The sequence below is a fragment of the Eschrichtius robustus genome, chromosome 21, assembly GCF_028021215.1.
Source record: "Eschrichtius robustus isolate mEscRob2 chromosome 21, mEscRob2.pri, whole genome shotgun sequence".
Classification (NCBI taxonomy): Eukaryota; Metazoa; Chordata; class Mammalia; order Artiodactyla; family Eschrichtiidae; genus Eschrichtius; species Eschrichtius robustus.
Genome location: NC_090844.1, coordinates 13937148 through 13953158, shown reverse-complemented (window position 1 = coordinate 13953158; position 16011 = coordinate 13937148). Strand labels below are relative to the sequence as shown.

The window sequence follows — 16011 nt, the reverse complement described above, 5'->3', positions numbered from 1 at the left end:
CTCGAGCCGCCGCCGGGGCCGCGTGGAGGGGCTGCAGCAGCGCGTGCGCGTGCGCAAGGCCGCAACGCCGCGGGCGGCGCTGGGAGGTTGCGGTGGTCGCGGTGCCCAGGTGAGCGGCGCGCGGGCGACCCTTCCTCCCCTCGCAGAGCCCCCGCCCCCCGTTCGGGATCCGTTTTCTTCTCCGGAGCCCAGGCCTCGGCGAGCACGCAGGGTCGGTATGCGGAAGCCGGCGCGGGAGGTTAGGAAGGCGGGCCGGCCGGGCCCCCAGCCCTGCGACCCGCCTCCTCTGCGGCCCGGGCAGACCCTCGGACGGCGGATGTAACCACCGCGGAGGCGTCCGGGCCGGCGGGACCACGGGGCCCGCAGCCCCAGCCGGCCGCGGTGGGACGGCCCGGCCTGCCCTGGGGCGCGTTTGCGGGTGGCTTGGTGGTCGGGGTCGGCCGTGAATTTGAGACGCGGTCGCGACCGGGATCCCGGCTCAGGTCACCGCCGCCCACCTCCGGGGACTTGCCCCTGACCCCTGAGGCTGGAGGGGGATGTCAGTTATTATCCGCTACCTAGCGGGATCAGGAGGGGGTCGTGTAAGGAACTTGAGTTCCTGGAATACAGGTGTTTACTTTGGCCCGAGATTTTCGTGTACCCAATCGGTTACCTTCTTTGGACCAAATCATATGTCAAACTACAGAAATGTAATGTCACAGTATCAAAATGGCAGTTAAAAATGCCAGATTCCTATTTGTGTGTTTTCCTGATGTAACCTGAAAGCATCAGTATTTCTATTGCTGGTTCTGCAGGGGCTGTACAAATTGTGAGTGTCCAAGTGATTCCCGGGCACCTTTGGCAAGTACTTGTCCTCATTGAGCACGAGCAGGGTTATTGCAGCCTGAAGAACTGTCATTTGATTTGAATCTCACTAACTTTGAAGTGAATGTTATCAAAAGGATTGCTTAGTGGGACAGTTGGATAATTTTTCCGTTAATTAAATCACCTGAATGTTTGTAAGTCCTTACAATAACCGGTCTGTTGGATGTTATGAACCTAAACTTAAACCTGAAAAGTCTCCCAGGCAATGGGCTATGCACCCCTCTCACGAACTGTGACCACTTAGAGACAGATGCTTACACGTACTGGGGACTATAGGAGCCTTGTAAATGCAGGTAAGGGGATAGTTGATTCCGGTGTGTGTGAGAGAGGGGGGATGAGGGACAGCTGTAGGAAACTAGCTCAGGTGAAAGAGGTGATTTTTCTGCTTACGTAACTGGCTAGCAAAGAGCAGAACTAGGGCTCAGCCTTAAATCTCCTAACTCCAAACTCCTTCATCAGATAAACATTCTTTGAATGTCTAGTATTTGTCACGTCCTATTTTAGGCACTAGGATATAAAGATGAGCAAGATAGCAGGAGTTCCCAGTCTGGTAAGACAGGAAAGGCGGGAAACAGCTTTGAAAAACAGGGATTTCAAAAGAAGGATCTGTAATCATTTGGCTTACGGTTAGACTTTGGGATTTAGACCTAGTTCATGTTAGGGTTGGGAAAGGTCATAGCCTCCAAATTTATAATTCCCTCTGCAGCATCCTAGCAAATGGCCATCCAGTCTTTGCTCCAACATTATGTAGTGATTTACGGCTCCTAATTTTAGAAGGCAGCCCATTCCATTTTTGAGCAATTCTAATGTTAAACTCAAAACAGCTTTCGTATGCACTCCATCTGTTGATGCAAGTTCTACCTCTGGAGCTACAAATAATAGCTCTCAAGTCTGAACACACCCTTTCTCTTAGTCATTTCTTTTATTCCTATGAGCCCTTGGTCTGTAAACCAATTAATCATAACTTCAGTTCTAGACTCTTCACCATAGCACCCAGGGCTAAGTGCTTCATTCAAAAAGATGTTGCGGAAAAACCTGAATGAACTTTTTGGCCAACCCAATGGTTTGACCAAGCAGAATGTAATGCAAGTTGTCCTACACTGTATGTTGCTACCCCAGGTTTAGTGACTTCCAGAAGTGTCACTCTCCTTGCCAGAAATACCTTTGGAATTCATTACTCTCTATGGAAAGGGGGTTGGGTCCCAAGCTCAGCTTGGGATAGAGAGTCACAAGTTAATTCAAACCTATTACCTAGGTTAACACTTCTAAATTTACCTAAGGTGACTGGTTTATTTAATTTGCAATGCCAAGGAATTTGTTCCAGATTAATTTATTAGAGGAAAACTGCTACACAGCACATATATCTAGTAAAATGTGTGGCAAACACTGGCATATGTATCTAATTTTAACTGTACAGACCACCCTTTTTTGCAAAGAACTGTTTCTAAAGCTCTATTGCTAAACAAGTCCCATTTCCCTTAAAAATCCCTGTGACGGGAGGGTCTTCTTATCTTGCCCACTGTTTACCATCAAATAAATAATAGATATCACAACAATGTGTTTTAAAGTTCAAAAAAGGAAGTCTCAGTTCCTAGCCTTTTCGAAGGACCATACTTTGAAGCAGAGTAGAACAGTGGTTAGTAGCATGATCCTCAAGACAGCCTGCTTTAGAGTCTTGGCTGTGCCACTTCTTGGCTGTATGGCTTCGGGCAAGTTCTTGGTCTGTTTCAGCTTCCTCTCTGCCAAATGGGAGTGATGAAATCTCTTAAAGTTATTGTAGAGATTCAATGAGTTAATACTTGTAATGCACTTAGAACAATGCTAACATGTAAGTACTCAATACTTCTGGCTATTAGTAGTAGTAGAATAACAGCACTAGTACAAGTGAGACTTAGTTATGTTAGCAATTTTATTTCCATAGAAATGTAAACAAGTTTTGCAGAGGGATGGAAGTTGGAATGATTTGGATGATTAGCTTTTTAAAAGATTTGTTTTTTAAACTGGCTAGGAAAATTTGTGCTCTGGGCTGTGCTATGAAACCATTCGCTTTTAAAATTTTAAGAAACTTGTAAAAAAATTTCTTGAGTCCTAAAGGCAGTCTTAACCATGGGAAGAACAGTAACCACAGCTCTTTTATTCTTTTATTCTTGACATTTTGGATTAAAGGGTGAATTATCTTACAAAAAAGGGTGACTTTGGGGAGAATTTAATGACAATGTTAATAAGAGCTGTCCATCATTCAGTAGCTGATTTGATTTGTTGTTTTTCTTTTTGAACTCAGGTGGGCAGAATTGGATTGATAACGATCAGTCGTACTCTTTAGGTCTGTGATGACCTGTAATCACAGGCCTCTGCCCAGGTTCTTAACTTTTCTCCTTTGTCCACTTGCCCAGCCTCATTCCTCCCTCCGCTCATAGGCTCATACTCTTAGATGTTTAATGTACGTCCTCCCAGTGCATGATGTAGAATTTTATTTATATGTTTGTGCCTTTGAGAATTTAGTTTTGTTTTGTGTGTGTGTTGTTTTTCATAATTGTATTGTCATTCATTTAATTCTTTTCTCTTGGTAAATATAATTTTTGTAGATCTCAGCTTATCCTTTTTGACTGATATATAATATATCATATATAACATTTTGCTTATCCATTTTCCTCTTACTAGACATTGAGTTTTTTCTAAGTCAGGGCTGTTACCGACAGGGCTGTGATGAACATCTTGTACTTGTGCCCAGGAACACACAACTGGGAAGCGGCAGAACCAAGTTTTGAGCCTGAGTGTCTGACTCAGTTTGTTCTTTTTCACTGTGCAGACTCCCTGTTATCACTTACTTGCTTAGCTTATTGCATGAACACTATTACAATAACAGTAATGGAAATATTAAAAATGCAGCGGGATTGTTGATTTTTCAACTCTTCATTTTTGTTCTTTTTTCCCCTACTTTTTGTGTAAATGTCTAAATTGTATTATTAACCCAAGATGGATAACAATTTTGTATTATGCATTTTTCATGCCGGTAATAGCACCTAAATCAGGGGTCCACAAAATTTTTCATTAAAGGGGTCAGTTGGTAAATATTTTAGGCTTTGTGGGCCCTATGGTATCGGTTACAGCTACTTAACTCTGCAGGTGTAGTGGGAAAGCTGTCAGAGACAGTTCCTAAACCTGTGAGTGGGGCTGTGTCCCAATAAAACATTATTTACGAAACAAATGGTGGGCGGCCGCATTTAGCCCAGGCACAGTAGTTTGCTGACCCCTGATTTAAATAATTATTTTAATGGATTCATAATATTCCTATATTCAAGTTTTTTTCAGTATTAAAAGAAATGCTGTAACGCACAGTCACAGCCACTAAACCATCAAGGAAATGGTCTCCCTAAGACTGAACGTCAGAAAAGTAAAGAAGAAAATGACTGACTTAAAGATTGAGCCTGAAGCTGTGACCTGTGAATATCACACGGGTTAAGCAAAAACATCATAACCTCTGGACGCCACACAAAGGAACAACAAACTCTGAGAACTTCAGAGCAGTAGCTGAGAGTGGTGCTAATGCCTTAGATTTTAATCACATCTCTCATTTAAGCTGAGTCTGATCCAAACGGGGGAGTTGTTAAAAAGAAAACTACAGGCTCCAGATGGAGTCACGTCTGCTGGGCCACCCCGCCAAACCGGGGCTTCATACCTAACCTACTTGAAGCTTCAACCTCCCCCAGAAATGTAGTCTTAACCGGTCAGTCAGAAATGTTCTGGTCAGCACCAGTGAGGTAATCTGTCACAGGGCCCTGTCCATCCCCCAAAGGGAGATGAGGTAAACTGCCACACAGACCCCTTTCGTCCCCCATGGGTAGGTTACCTAAGCCTGAAATAGTCTTTTTTATATATGAGTTCCTTGTCTTGCCTTTAAAAACATTTCCCTTTCTGTAGCCCTTTGGAGCTCCCCTCTACTCTCTGGGTGGGATGCTGCCTGATTCATGAATTGTTCAATAAAGCCAATTAGATCTTTAAAATTTACTTGTTTGAATTTTTCTTTTTTTTAACATATGTAAAACCTTTGGGGAGGAGGCTTCCTTCTGTGGATTTGAATTTTAAAACATAAAGAGGCCATTAATCCGTGCTACAGGAAATAATATTTCTTGTATTTAATATTTATTAGGAATAAGTTTTGCAGTCCAATTTTTCTGAAATCTTTAAAATCTACTTACATCTTATTTCAGTTTAAATATAATAATGTGTTAGAATTTTAAAACTCACTTGTACTTAATCCTCTCTTAATTTATCTTCATTTAGCTTAAATTTTCCTGAATACTGTATACCATTTGCAAACCTGCTTAATTAATGGCACAATTACAGTTTTACTATATTTGATTTTCTTAAGTACCTCAAACAGCTAACAAGGCACACTTACAGATCTCACAAAGGAAACCTAAGTACTTAGATGTTTTTTATAAACCTAAGTCTAAACTTACTGATTTAATCAGATTCCCTTAAGTGTTTAAAAGTTGATTACAGTTAAATTTTTGCAAGTTTAATATATCAGAATCTCTTCAGTATTTCAAAACTTTAACGGCAGAAACCTTAACCTATTATATTAATCTGTCACATTAGTGTTAATAGTATGTTTGGTTGCTTTTTAAATCATGTCTCTACCTACTTGTTTTTATAGATTGCAGGGTCACTTAAACAAAGGCTGCAGAGTATCATGGCTGATTTAGGATACAGATTACATAGTCTTTTATTGCTTGATGTGGTGTAACGGAATTAATCATGATTTGAATATAGTGAACCCATAATTGGATTGTTGGCTACATATTATTATTATTGGAATTTTGTATATACCTTTCCCTTGACATAGCTCATGTTATTTGCCTCTTTTGAATATCATTATCAACTAATGGCTTTCCACAGAATTACTTTTTTATTTTTAAGTGTATTTTGTGTTTTTTTGTTCTTCAGTGCAGAATTGTCCAGCTTGGACAGTGGAAGCCCCTATAAACTGAATCCTTTGTTTTATTACCACTACTCTAGGCTTATTGTTTGTTTTTACCTCCAGAAATGGAATCAGCTGCCTTCCAAAGGATCTTGGTTTTGAGGGGTGGTTTTAGTGGAGAATAGTATTAGAGAGGTCAAACTCTGAATTTTAGATTATTAGTGACAGATTCTGTGACACTGCTGCGTAGACCCCTGTAATAAGAGAGAAAGAAAAATATGACTTTATACTGACGTTTCCAGTTTAATCCCAATTGCATGAAGTATTAAAATACTTTAAAATCAATTTTAATTTTTTACCTTAGTAGTACACATATAAATTTACAGGTCAACTAATAGTTTAAGATTTATAACCAAAATAGTGGTCCCAGCACCACGTTAGCAGCAATGGCTTTGAACTTTTTAATCCATTTCTAATATTTAACTCCATGTGTCTAAATAATATGCCTTAATTTTTCCATTTTAGACAGCCTGTCTACTATCTCAGTAGATACTAAATCTCTCTTACGCTGGACTCCCTTTAGCACAATGAGACATGCACACTTTCCCCTTTTTATTGTGGTTATGTAACAGTATGTGATTAAATATTCAGAAGTTTTTCCTCCAAGCTCCCTGTACTGTGTATACGTGTGTCTTAGAGTTTTTGTTCCTCTTTAAGAAGGGACAGAGGGAGCTTTTACTTTTAATAGGAGTTATCTCCTGCTGCTCCCCCAGTAAGGGCAGTGAAGGAACAGAATAGGACAAAGACAAATACTGAAATAGGGAAGTTTGTTAATCCCCATTGAACTATTTCTACCAGAATGATGTGTGTTTGGGCTGGCTAGGCTGATCTGAAGAGGTTCTAACACCATCCTTTCTTATTCTAAACCCTAACTGTACTTAATTTATAGAATTCAGGTTTTCCTTGGAGTTCAGTCTAGGTATCCATGTTTCTGATATGCCTGATCTCTTATTATTTTCTTGTGAACCAAACTATTAGACTTACTTACTGTTCAGATCATTGGTGCTACTTGATATTATCCCTGTAGCCCCATTATCATTTCACTGAGTTATTGGTTTTTTTAAAAAAATAAATTTATTTATTTATTTATTTATTTTTGGCTGCGTTAGGTCTTCATTGCTGCACACGGGCTTTCTCTAGTTGCAGCGAGCGGGGGCTACTCTTCCTTGTGGTGCGCAGGCTTCTCAATGAGGTGGCTTCTCTTGTTGCGGAGCACGGGCTCTAGGCGCTCTGGCTTCAGTAGTTGTGGTGCACGGACTCTAGAGCGCAGGCTCAGTACTTGTGGCAAGCGGGCTTCAGTAGTTGTGGCTCACGGGCTCTAGAGCGTAGGCTCCGTAGTTGTGGCGCACGGGCTTAGTTGCTCCGCGGCATGTGGGATCTTCCCGGACCAGGGATCGAACCCGTGCCCCCTGCATTGCCAGGTGGATTCTTAACCACTGTGCCACCAGGGAAGTCCGAGTTATTGGTTTTTTGGTGGTGTTTTTTTTGTTTGGTTCATGTTTCTCTTTATCTATTACGCAAACTTCTCAGTTTTGGAAAATTTGCAAAATGAAAAGTATTTGGAAGTTACTCTTTCATCTGATGGTTACACTTTCCCTCTTTTCAGATATATGTTTGCCGTCATGGATCGGTTTGGAGATATATCAGAAGGTGAAGTGGACCATTCTTTCTTTGACAGTGACTTTGAAGAAGCAAAGAAATGTGAAAGCAACTCAGTTTTTGACAAGCAAAATTATGACGATGAAGAGAGAATAGATAAAGATACGGAAAATGTAAACTTGAAATTTGGAATACAAGGAAGGAAAAATGATCTTACTGAGAAGGGAATTGAAAGAAATGAGAAAATTCCTCCAGAAGAACACCCCGTAGAAAATGATAATGTACAAGCTAGGAATTCTTTGTCCTTGACCACTTCTTCAAGATCAAAATTGTGTAATGCTACAGTAGAACATAAAATACACTTGCCCATCCCAAGTAGCATTCCCAAAATTCTAAAAGGTGAACGTGATTACTCTACAGATGGAGAGGAAAGCAGTGATGATGAGAAAAACCATCATGTCAGATCAAAGTCAGCTAAACCATCTAATAACTTCAAGAAAAGCATAAGTAAAAAGTATTCCAGAAGTAATTCCTCTTCCTCCTCTTCTTCTCTGTCCTCCTCGTCTTCAAGTTCCGATACAGACTGTTCAAATACCGGGTCTGATGTCTGTTTATCTGATTCATCTCCATCATTAAAGAAGCGTCTGTCTGGTGTAACCCACTTGCCACCAAAACAGAAATATAAACTGGGAGAAAAATCAACAGGAGCGCAAACTTCAAGTACTAAACCAAAAGTCGGTGACTACACCGAGGAATCTGAAGATACTGTGACGGATGTCACTCCTTTATCGACTCCGGACATCAGCCCTGTTCAGTCTTTTGAACTGGGTGCATCAAACGATCAAAAAATGAAAGTTAAAAGGCAAGAGAACGTGAGTCAAGAAGTATATGAAAATGTTGAGGATTTTAAAAATAATTCAAAATCTTTGAAATCAGCCAAAACAGGGAAAGAAAAACATGAGCCCAGTCTTGCCTCAATGTCGGCAGTGCTGGATTCCAATTTAGACCACAGATACAAGCAAAACGTCTTACATGACACAATGGACCTGAATCATCTTTTAAAAGGTAATTTTAAAAACTGTGTATTGAATTTAAATATTAAACTTAATATTATATTGAGCTTAAATATTAAATGATATGAATTTGCCTTGATTTTTCTAGTAGGTACGTTTTATTGTTTGGGATCATTGATATTATCATAACTTTACCAAATATTCCATTTAAAAATATCTGGGATATCATTGTTTATATTACTGCAAAGCTACTCAGCTAGGACTAGAAACTACTTCATACTGATTCTGTTTAGTGCCTTACAAACTCAAAATGCCTGGAGAGACCAGATGGATAAAGTAAACAAGAGAAGGGGAGCCAGATGTTTTCCCACGTTTGGTAGAGACACGGGCGTTAAGATATATTTCACTTTCTTCTTTGAGAAAGGCAGCAGCACTAAGGTTAAAATAACCTGACCTGTTTCGGGGAAAGTGGCAAGAATGCTGGCAAATTAGAGAACTCAGAGTAAACTGTAGGAGACTATTCAGATTTTAAATTAAAGGTGAAAGAGCATTACTTGAAAATAATTACCAAGTTGATGAAATAGCATAATTCAAGTTTTAGTTGCTTTAAGAAAGAAGTATTTTAGAATTAGGATAATCCTGATTGCTGTATTTCTGTCTCAGTTTATTATTACCCATGATTTAGTTTGAAGGGAACAATATATTCCAGGTGAAATAAAAGCAACTTTGAACTTTATCTTTGACTAGTTAATATAAAACTGTAAAAATATTGAGCTTGCTGGTTAGGTTTTGGGGCAGTTAGAGATAAAATTTTTAAGTTGTAAATAGGACTCACTGTCTTCGTTTGTTTGAAATGTTATTTGAAAGAATAAATCTTCAGCTACATAATTTACATATGGTTGCAATGTAAGGGCATAAATAAATCCCCTATTTAGTCAAATGAGTCTCATAGTCAGATTGATAAAGTGTATTTTGGAGCAGTTTACACTTGTGAATGTTCCCTCTTTTATATGTTTTCTTTGCTCTGATCGTACCTATTGATGTTTACTGTGTCTGAAAAATCAGATTCTTGGCATTGGCTATTACCATCTAGTGGTTAAGCCTCTACTCAATATATCTTTCCTGATAAATGCTCATTCAGTCTCTTAAAACTTTCAGGATTGAGTTTTCTATTCTTGCCCCTCTCCTTCTTCCCCTAACAACGAAGAGTGATCTTTTAAAACATAAATCAATCCTGCTAGTTTCCTTCTTAACTCTTCAGTGGGCTTACTCTTAGGTTAAATCCAAATTCCTTATCATAGGCTAACAGACTTTATATCAGTGATTTTCACCCGAGGCAGTACATTAGCATCACCTGGAGAACTGTTAAATTATCAAAACAAACTGTTAAATACTGATGCCTAGGCTCTGCCATGAGATTCTGATGCACTTGGTCCAATATGCAGTTAAGGGTGATGAATGATTCATTGCTGCCCATCATGTGGATACTTGCCTACATCTCCTTTCCTCTGTCTCTCTCATTACCCCTTGGTCCAGTCACACTGCTTCCTTACTGTTCTCAGAATACTTTGCATTCATGAGGCATTTTGCACTTGCCGTTGGCCTTTCTCTTTGTAGAGGCTACTTCAGTCTGTTTCTAGGGTCTCAGCTTCTATGTCACCTTCTCAGGGATACTCTTTCTGAACATTCTGTGTAGAAGCTGCGTACCCCATCCCTGCCTCTCTCTCACAAAAACATATTTCCTTCCATGAGACTCTGGAATTAGTGTAAGCAACATGAGGGCAGCATCTTATTCCTTGATGGGATCCCCAAATCTAGCAAGTACTGGCACATAATAGACAGTATTTATTAACTGACGGACTGGGAGGACTCTTCTGTTGTTCACAGCTCTGACGGTCAGGAAGTGTTTGTCGTGTTTCACTGAAATTTGATTTTGTAACAGTTACCCATTAGCTTTAGGTTTGCCATCTGAAATACACAGAATAAGTCTGTGCCTCTGTCTGCATTATAATCTTTAATATATTTGATTAGTATTCTTCTCTAGGGAATATCTCTAATTTTTTATCAAGCCATTTAGTGTAACAGTTTTCACTTAAAAAAAAAAATTGTAATGGCCACTTTGCAGTCTGTAAGATCAGGTGTATGACGAATCGGGTTGATAATTTGTCAGGTTGAGGGCTGCCTTTGTCTTCATCTCTTCCGGATCTCCAGCACCAGTCCTAGTGCTCTAGCATAACAGTTCTCAAACTTTTTGGCCTTAAGACTAAAAGCACTCTTTTAGATATTATTGAGGACCCCAGAGAGCTTTTGTTTAGTGGGTTATATCTATATAAATATTTACCATATTAGAAATTAAATCAGAAGTTTAAAAAATATTTATTAGTTCATTTAAGAATAGTAATAGTAAACCCATTATGTATCTTTTTTTTAATTTATTTATTTTTATTTTATTATTTATTTTTGGCTGTGTTGAGTCTTCATTTCTGTGCAAGGGCTTTCTCCAGTTGCGGCGAGCGGGGGCCACTCTTCATCGCGGTGCGCGGGCCTCTCACTGTCGCGGCCTCTCTTGCTGCGGAGCACAGGCTCCAGACGCGCAGGCTCAGTAGTTGTGGCTCACGGGCCTAGTCGCTCCGCGGCATGTGGGATCTTCCCGGACCGGGTCACGAACCCGTGTCCCCTGCATTGGCAGGTGGATTCCTAACCATTAGCGCCACCAGGGAAGCCCCATTATGTATTAATATAACTAACATGTTCTATACAACGTAACTATAGTTCCAAAAAAGTGATTTTTGCTAGTTTCTAATGCCTGGCAATAGCTGTATTCTCATGTCAGCCTCTGCATACAGCTATTGTGATATATTGTTTTGGTTGAAGTGTATGAAGAAAATCTGGCTTTACAAGGATATATAACTGGAAATGGAGTGTTTTAATAGCCTTTTCCGTTAATTTTAGATTTTTTTTTGATACCACACCAAGATTCCACAAATAGTAGTTTCTTTTTTTTTTTAAGTTTTTAATTATTTATTTATTTATTTTTGGCTGTGTTGGGTCTTCGTTTCTGTGCGAGGGCTTTCTCTAGTTGTGGCGAGCGGGGGCCACTCTTCATCGCGGTGCGCGAGCCTCTCTCTATTGCGGCCTCTCTTGTTGCGGAGCACAGGCTCCAGACGCGCAGGCTCAGTAGTTGTGGCTCACGGGCCCAGCTGCCCCGTGGCATGTGGGATCTTCCCAGACCAGGGCTCGAACCCGTGTCCCCTGCATTGGCAGGCAGACTCTCAACCACTGCGCCACCAAGGAAGCCCAGTAGTAGTTTCTTAAATGTTAGTTGCAATGTGCAGTTTGAAACTGATATTCATTTGTAGTCCGTTACATTAGAACTTATTGCTCGGTCTTACATTTTGAATGTATTGTTTGCCCTTGCATGGTTTTGTAACATGATGTATAGGTTATTTGGAAAATGTTGGTTCACTGAGCATATAAATGTTGACATATTTCATAATATACCATACAGAAATCACAGTTGTTAATATCACTACCAATCTCACTAGAAAGCTCTTGGGAAGCTATCAAACTCAGGTTTATCAAAAATTCTAATTTTTGCTAAAATGCTCAGATTTTACAATCGTCAACAGATACTGTCAGTTTTTCTTGAAGTGACAGGTTTCTTAAAATCATATTTGTAATGCAAAAAATTGGAAGGTAGTTGAAATTAAACCATAAAAATCTATCTGATGTGATAATGCAGACTGCTTCTAATATTTTGTATTAATAATATGCATCTTAATATATTTGCTTTTTCTTCTGTGTCAAATGTCTATTGCTACATTGTTCTTAATAATTTCTACTGTGATTTATATGTGTTTAAAAGTAGCAGCCAAGCATTTGGCATTATAAAGTATCTTACAAAATTTTCTTAGATTAGAAAAGTAAGTATATTGAAAATAAATGTTACAGAAGATAAATGAAAATGTATAATATGACTTGTAGGTTCATTTTAAGGGCCCACTGTTCCATTTTTTTATTTTTATAAGTACTATTTGATTCCACAAATTATAAGCATCACTCCATTCTAGGAATGAGAGAGGACACAGCCAATAAAAATCTTGCTTTAGGAAGAAAACATTTGACCCTTTTGGAATTGTCGGGTTTTAAAAAAACCATCTAATGGAAAATAGTCTGTGATATCTGAGCTTTTTGTTCAGTACCATCAATGATTATCTCTTTGTATTATTTAGGGTGATTTTGGATGTAAGAAACAGAAATTCCTAATGAAAGTGTTTCTCACATGACAGGAAGTCCAGAGATAGACCAGCTTGAGGGTTGACTGACTCAGTGGCTTAAAAATGTCCTCAGGGACCCAGGTTCTGTCACTGTATTCCCCCAGCCCTGGTGTTGGCTTCATCCTTAGGCTACCAGGAGATGTCTGCAGCAACTTTTAGTATCCACATGCAGACATGACTGTCCAGAGAAACGGAAGCTGCCTCTACCTCTGGCTCTCTTAGAGTGGAGGAACCTTGAACTGACTTCCACTTACGTGTCATTGCTTAGAACTGAGTTACACTCCCATTCCTGAAACAGTGATTGGCAAGGCGAATGGGATTATTCCAGGCCAGTAAACTCACTCTGGAGTCAGGGTTGGGAGTCCAGAGAGGGAGGTCAACTTCCTCTTAAGGACATAGCTTCATGGGGAGGAGCTAGATGTCGTAAAAAAAAAAAAAAAAAAAAAAAAATCAGGATGTGTTAATAAGTAAGAAGGAGGAAAGTAGTGTCAAGGAGGAGAAAATTTCCCCCCTCTCCTTCTTGAGTTCTTTTGGCTGGCCTAAAAATTAAATTGAGGCAAAACATTACCAGGAGAAAAAAACAAATTTAAATCATACTTACGGAGGTCTCAGAGAAATAAGAGGTAAGAAGTAACCAAGGCAGGCAGCTCTCATACTTTTTAGACAGAGAAACAATAAATTTTGTGAGGAATTGACAGGACAAAGAACCTTAGGTTTGGGTTTTTAATTAGAGAAGAATCTTAACAGGGTTTGGGCTTGGAGTAGTAAATCAGCAAAGAAGAACAGGCTTGTTTATACAGCCTTCTTGGTCCCCAGTTCCCTATCACTGGTGATAAGGTTGGCTCTCTCCCTCCTGGTACAGGGAGGGCACCTTTCACATTGAGAGATTCAGTTCTTGTTTTCAGGGAGACAGGAGGGTCAAAGTGTCCTTCTTTCACCAGCTTTTTCTTAAGTAACTTTAATTCAAAATCATCAGTATGGCACTTTGGCATATTTGGGGGTGACCTGCCCAGAACCCCAACAGTAGGAATATATGCTAATTGGGCAGCCAGCTTTATCCACTAGGCCAGAGCTTCTCAAACTTCAATATACATACAAATCACTTGGGGATCCTGTTAAAATGTAGATTCAGGTTCAGTTAATCTAGAGTAGAATCCAAGGAGCTACATTTCTAGCCAGCCCGATGGTGATACCAATGCTGCTGATTCAGGGACCCTAGTCTGAGTATCAAGACATTAAAAAAACTACCTGGTTCCATTGAAAATAATTAAGGGGTATCCCTCACAACTCTTATCTAATCCATTTCTGAAACTTTTTAGATACAGAAAGCCTATATATTTTTAAGTTGGAAAAATGATAATCCACCCCAAATAATTGAAGCACTGAAACACTGTTTTAACCCGGAAACTGAGCTAAAACGTAGAAGGAAAGCTTTATTCATACTGTTGCACCGTAGGGAGCCCTGATCGCAGTGACCTGCCAGTAGGCGGTGTTCAGGGCTTTTACAGGCACAGGAACAAAGCAGCGTTCTGCCCGTTGATACATCTGTTATTGGAGTCAGTAATAACCCACCAAAGATTCTTTATAGTAGTAAAGTATTTTAAATGCTAATTATGGAGATCAGTCTATTGCATAAGGTATTTCTTTAGATTTTTCAAATTATTATTCATTCTCGGTTTACCCAGTGAAGCTGTTCAGATCCAAGAATATTTTCATTAAGTTTTCTTCATTTCTTTCATTAAGTTTTCACATGTCCAGTTTCCATGGACATGTGAGATGCGATGTGTGCATGGCCAAGCTATGCCCCTCTGCCCTCATATCTCAATAAGCCTTATTACTTCCAACATTTACCCCACTCTGTGGGCCTTTTAGGCCTCTTGGCTCACCTAATTTCTTCACAGCCTTTTCCACTTCCTGGGAAGTTAAATTCACTTAATGAGAGGAAGATGATAGTGATAATGCATAACACATTTTAAAAAGTATGAGCAGGACCTGCGATCCTATCAGAGACCAGCTGAGTAGGAACACAGCATGCTCTGCATCCTCTCAGTTTAAACATTCTCACTAGCTCAAGTACAGCTACAGTAGAGCACTTCATTCGTTCAGATGGTGAATTCTGAGGTAAAAATTTTGCAAGCAATTACAGCAAATATTGGGCGAGACTTTAGATAGGGATGCCTCTATTAGCTAACAGTGTTAACATTATTTATGGGTTTAAAAATGTTTTGTTAATAAGTTTGTGAGTTCAAACTAAAAAATAATAAACCTGTGAAAGGAAAGTTAATAATAAAAGAACATAAAATCAAGTGTCCCAATTATAGGCCATGGAATAATGAAACAGTGTTGAACTTGAATACTCACATAGAGGGGTGAAGAAAATTCTGAAAGCAGAATCAGAACCTTTTAGGCTGGGGCTTCCCTGGTGGTCCAGTGGTTAAGACTTCTCCTTCCAATGCAGGGGGTGTGGGTTCGATCCCTGGTCAGGGAGCTAAGATCCCACATGGCTCGGGGCCAAAAACACCAAAACATAGGGACTTCCCTGGTGGTGCGGTGCTTAAGAATCCACCTGCCAATTCCAGGGGCACGGGTTCGAGCCCTGGTCTGGGAAGATCCCACATGCCGCGGAGCAACTAAGCCCGTGTGCCACAACTAGTGAACCTGCGCTCTAGAGCCCACGAGCCACAACTGCTGAGCCCACATGCCACAACTACTGAAGCCTGCGCGCCTAGAGCCCGTGCTCCGCAACAAGAGAAGCCCCCGCAATGAGAAGCCCGCGCGCTGCAACGAAGAGTAGCCCCCGCTCGCTGCAACTAGAGAAAGCCCGTGCACAGCAACAAAGACCCAACGCAGCCAAAAATAAATTAATTAATTTAAAAAATAAATAAAATAGAAACAATATTATAACAAATTCAATAAAGACTTAAAAAAAAGAAACTTTTAGGCTTCTGGGTGTCATCCACATGACCATAGACAAGCAGTAACTTTTCTGTGCCCCAATTTCTTCATTTGTAAGATGAGGGTAGTTGATATAGGTTGCTAAGGTCCATTCTAAATTCAGGGTTCTGGGGTTCTGTGAGAATGTGAGAAGGGAAAGTCAGTGGAGACTAGAATTATTAGACATCTTACTTTGGGGGGACTTCCCACTCCCATCCCCAGCCTTCCTTTGCTGTACAAATGTTGAAAGGGTATGATTGGAATTAGTTCTTTGGCCTTGGGCTGTTTATCCCTGAATAGGCAGAGAGGGCATTAAAAAGTGGAGTAGTGGAGGAAACCA

General features: G+C 40.0%; 1 protein-coding gene across 3 annotated transcripts in view; it reads left to right on the top strand.

Annotated features, from left to right (window-relative positions):
* Positions 1-5: 5 nt before the first annotated feature.
* CFAP97 (cilia and flagella associated protein 97) overlaps positions 6-16011 on the top strand; it is a 40853-nt gene continuing 24847 nt past the window's right edge. The window contains exons 1-2 of one of the 3 annotated variants that reach the window (XM_068532094.1): positions 6-109; positions 7455-8512. In XM_068532094.1, coding sequence (XP_068388195.1) covers positions 7459-8512 — 1054 coding nt within the window. In that variant the 5' untranslated portion in view covers positions 6-109; positions 7455-7458. Of the gene's footprint in view, positions 212-7454; positions 8513-16011 lie in introns of all 3 variants that reach the window. The other 2 variants (XM_068532095.1, XM_068532093.1) reach the window with 2 other exon arrangements.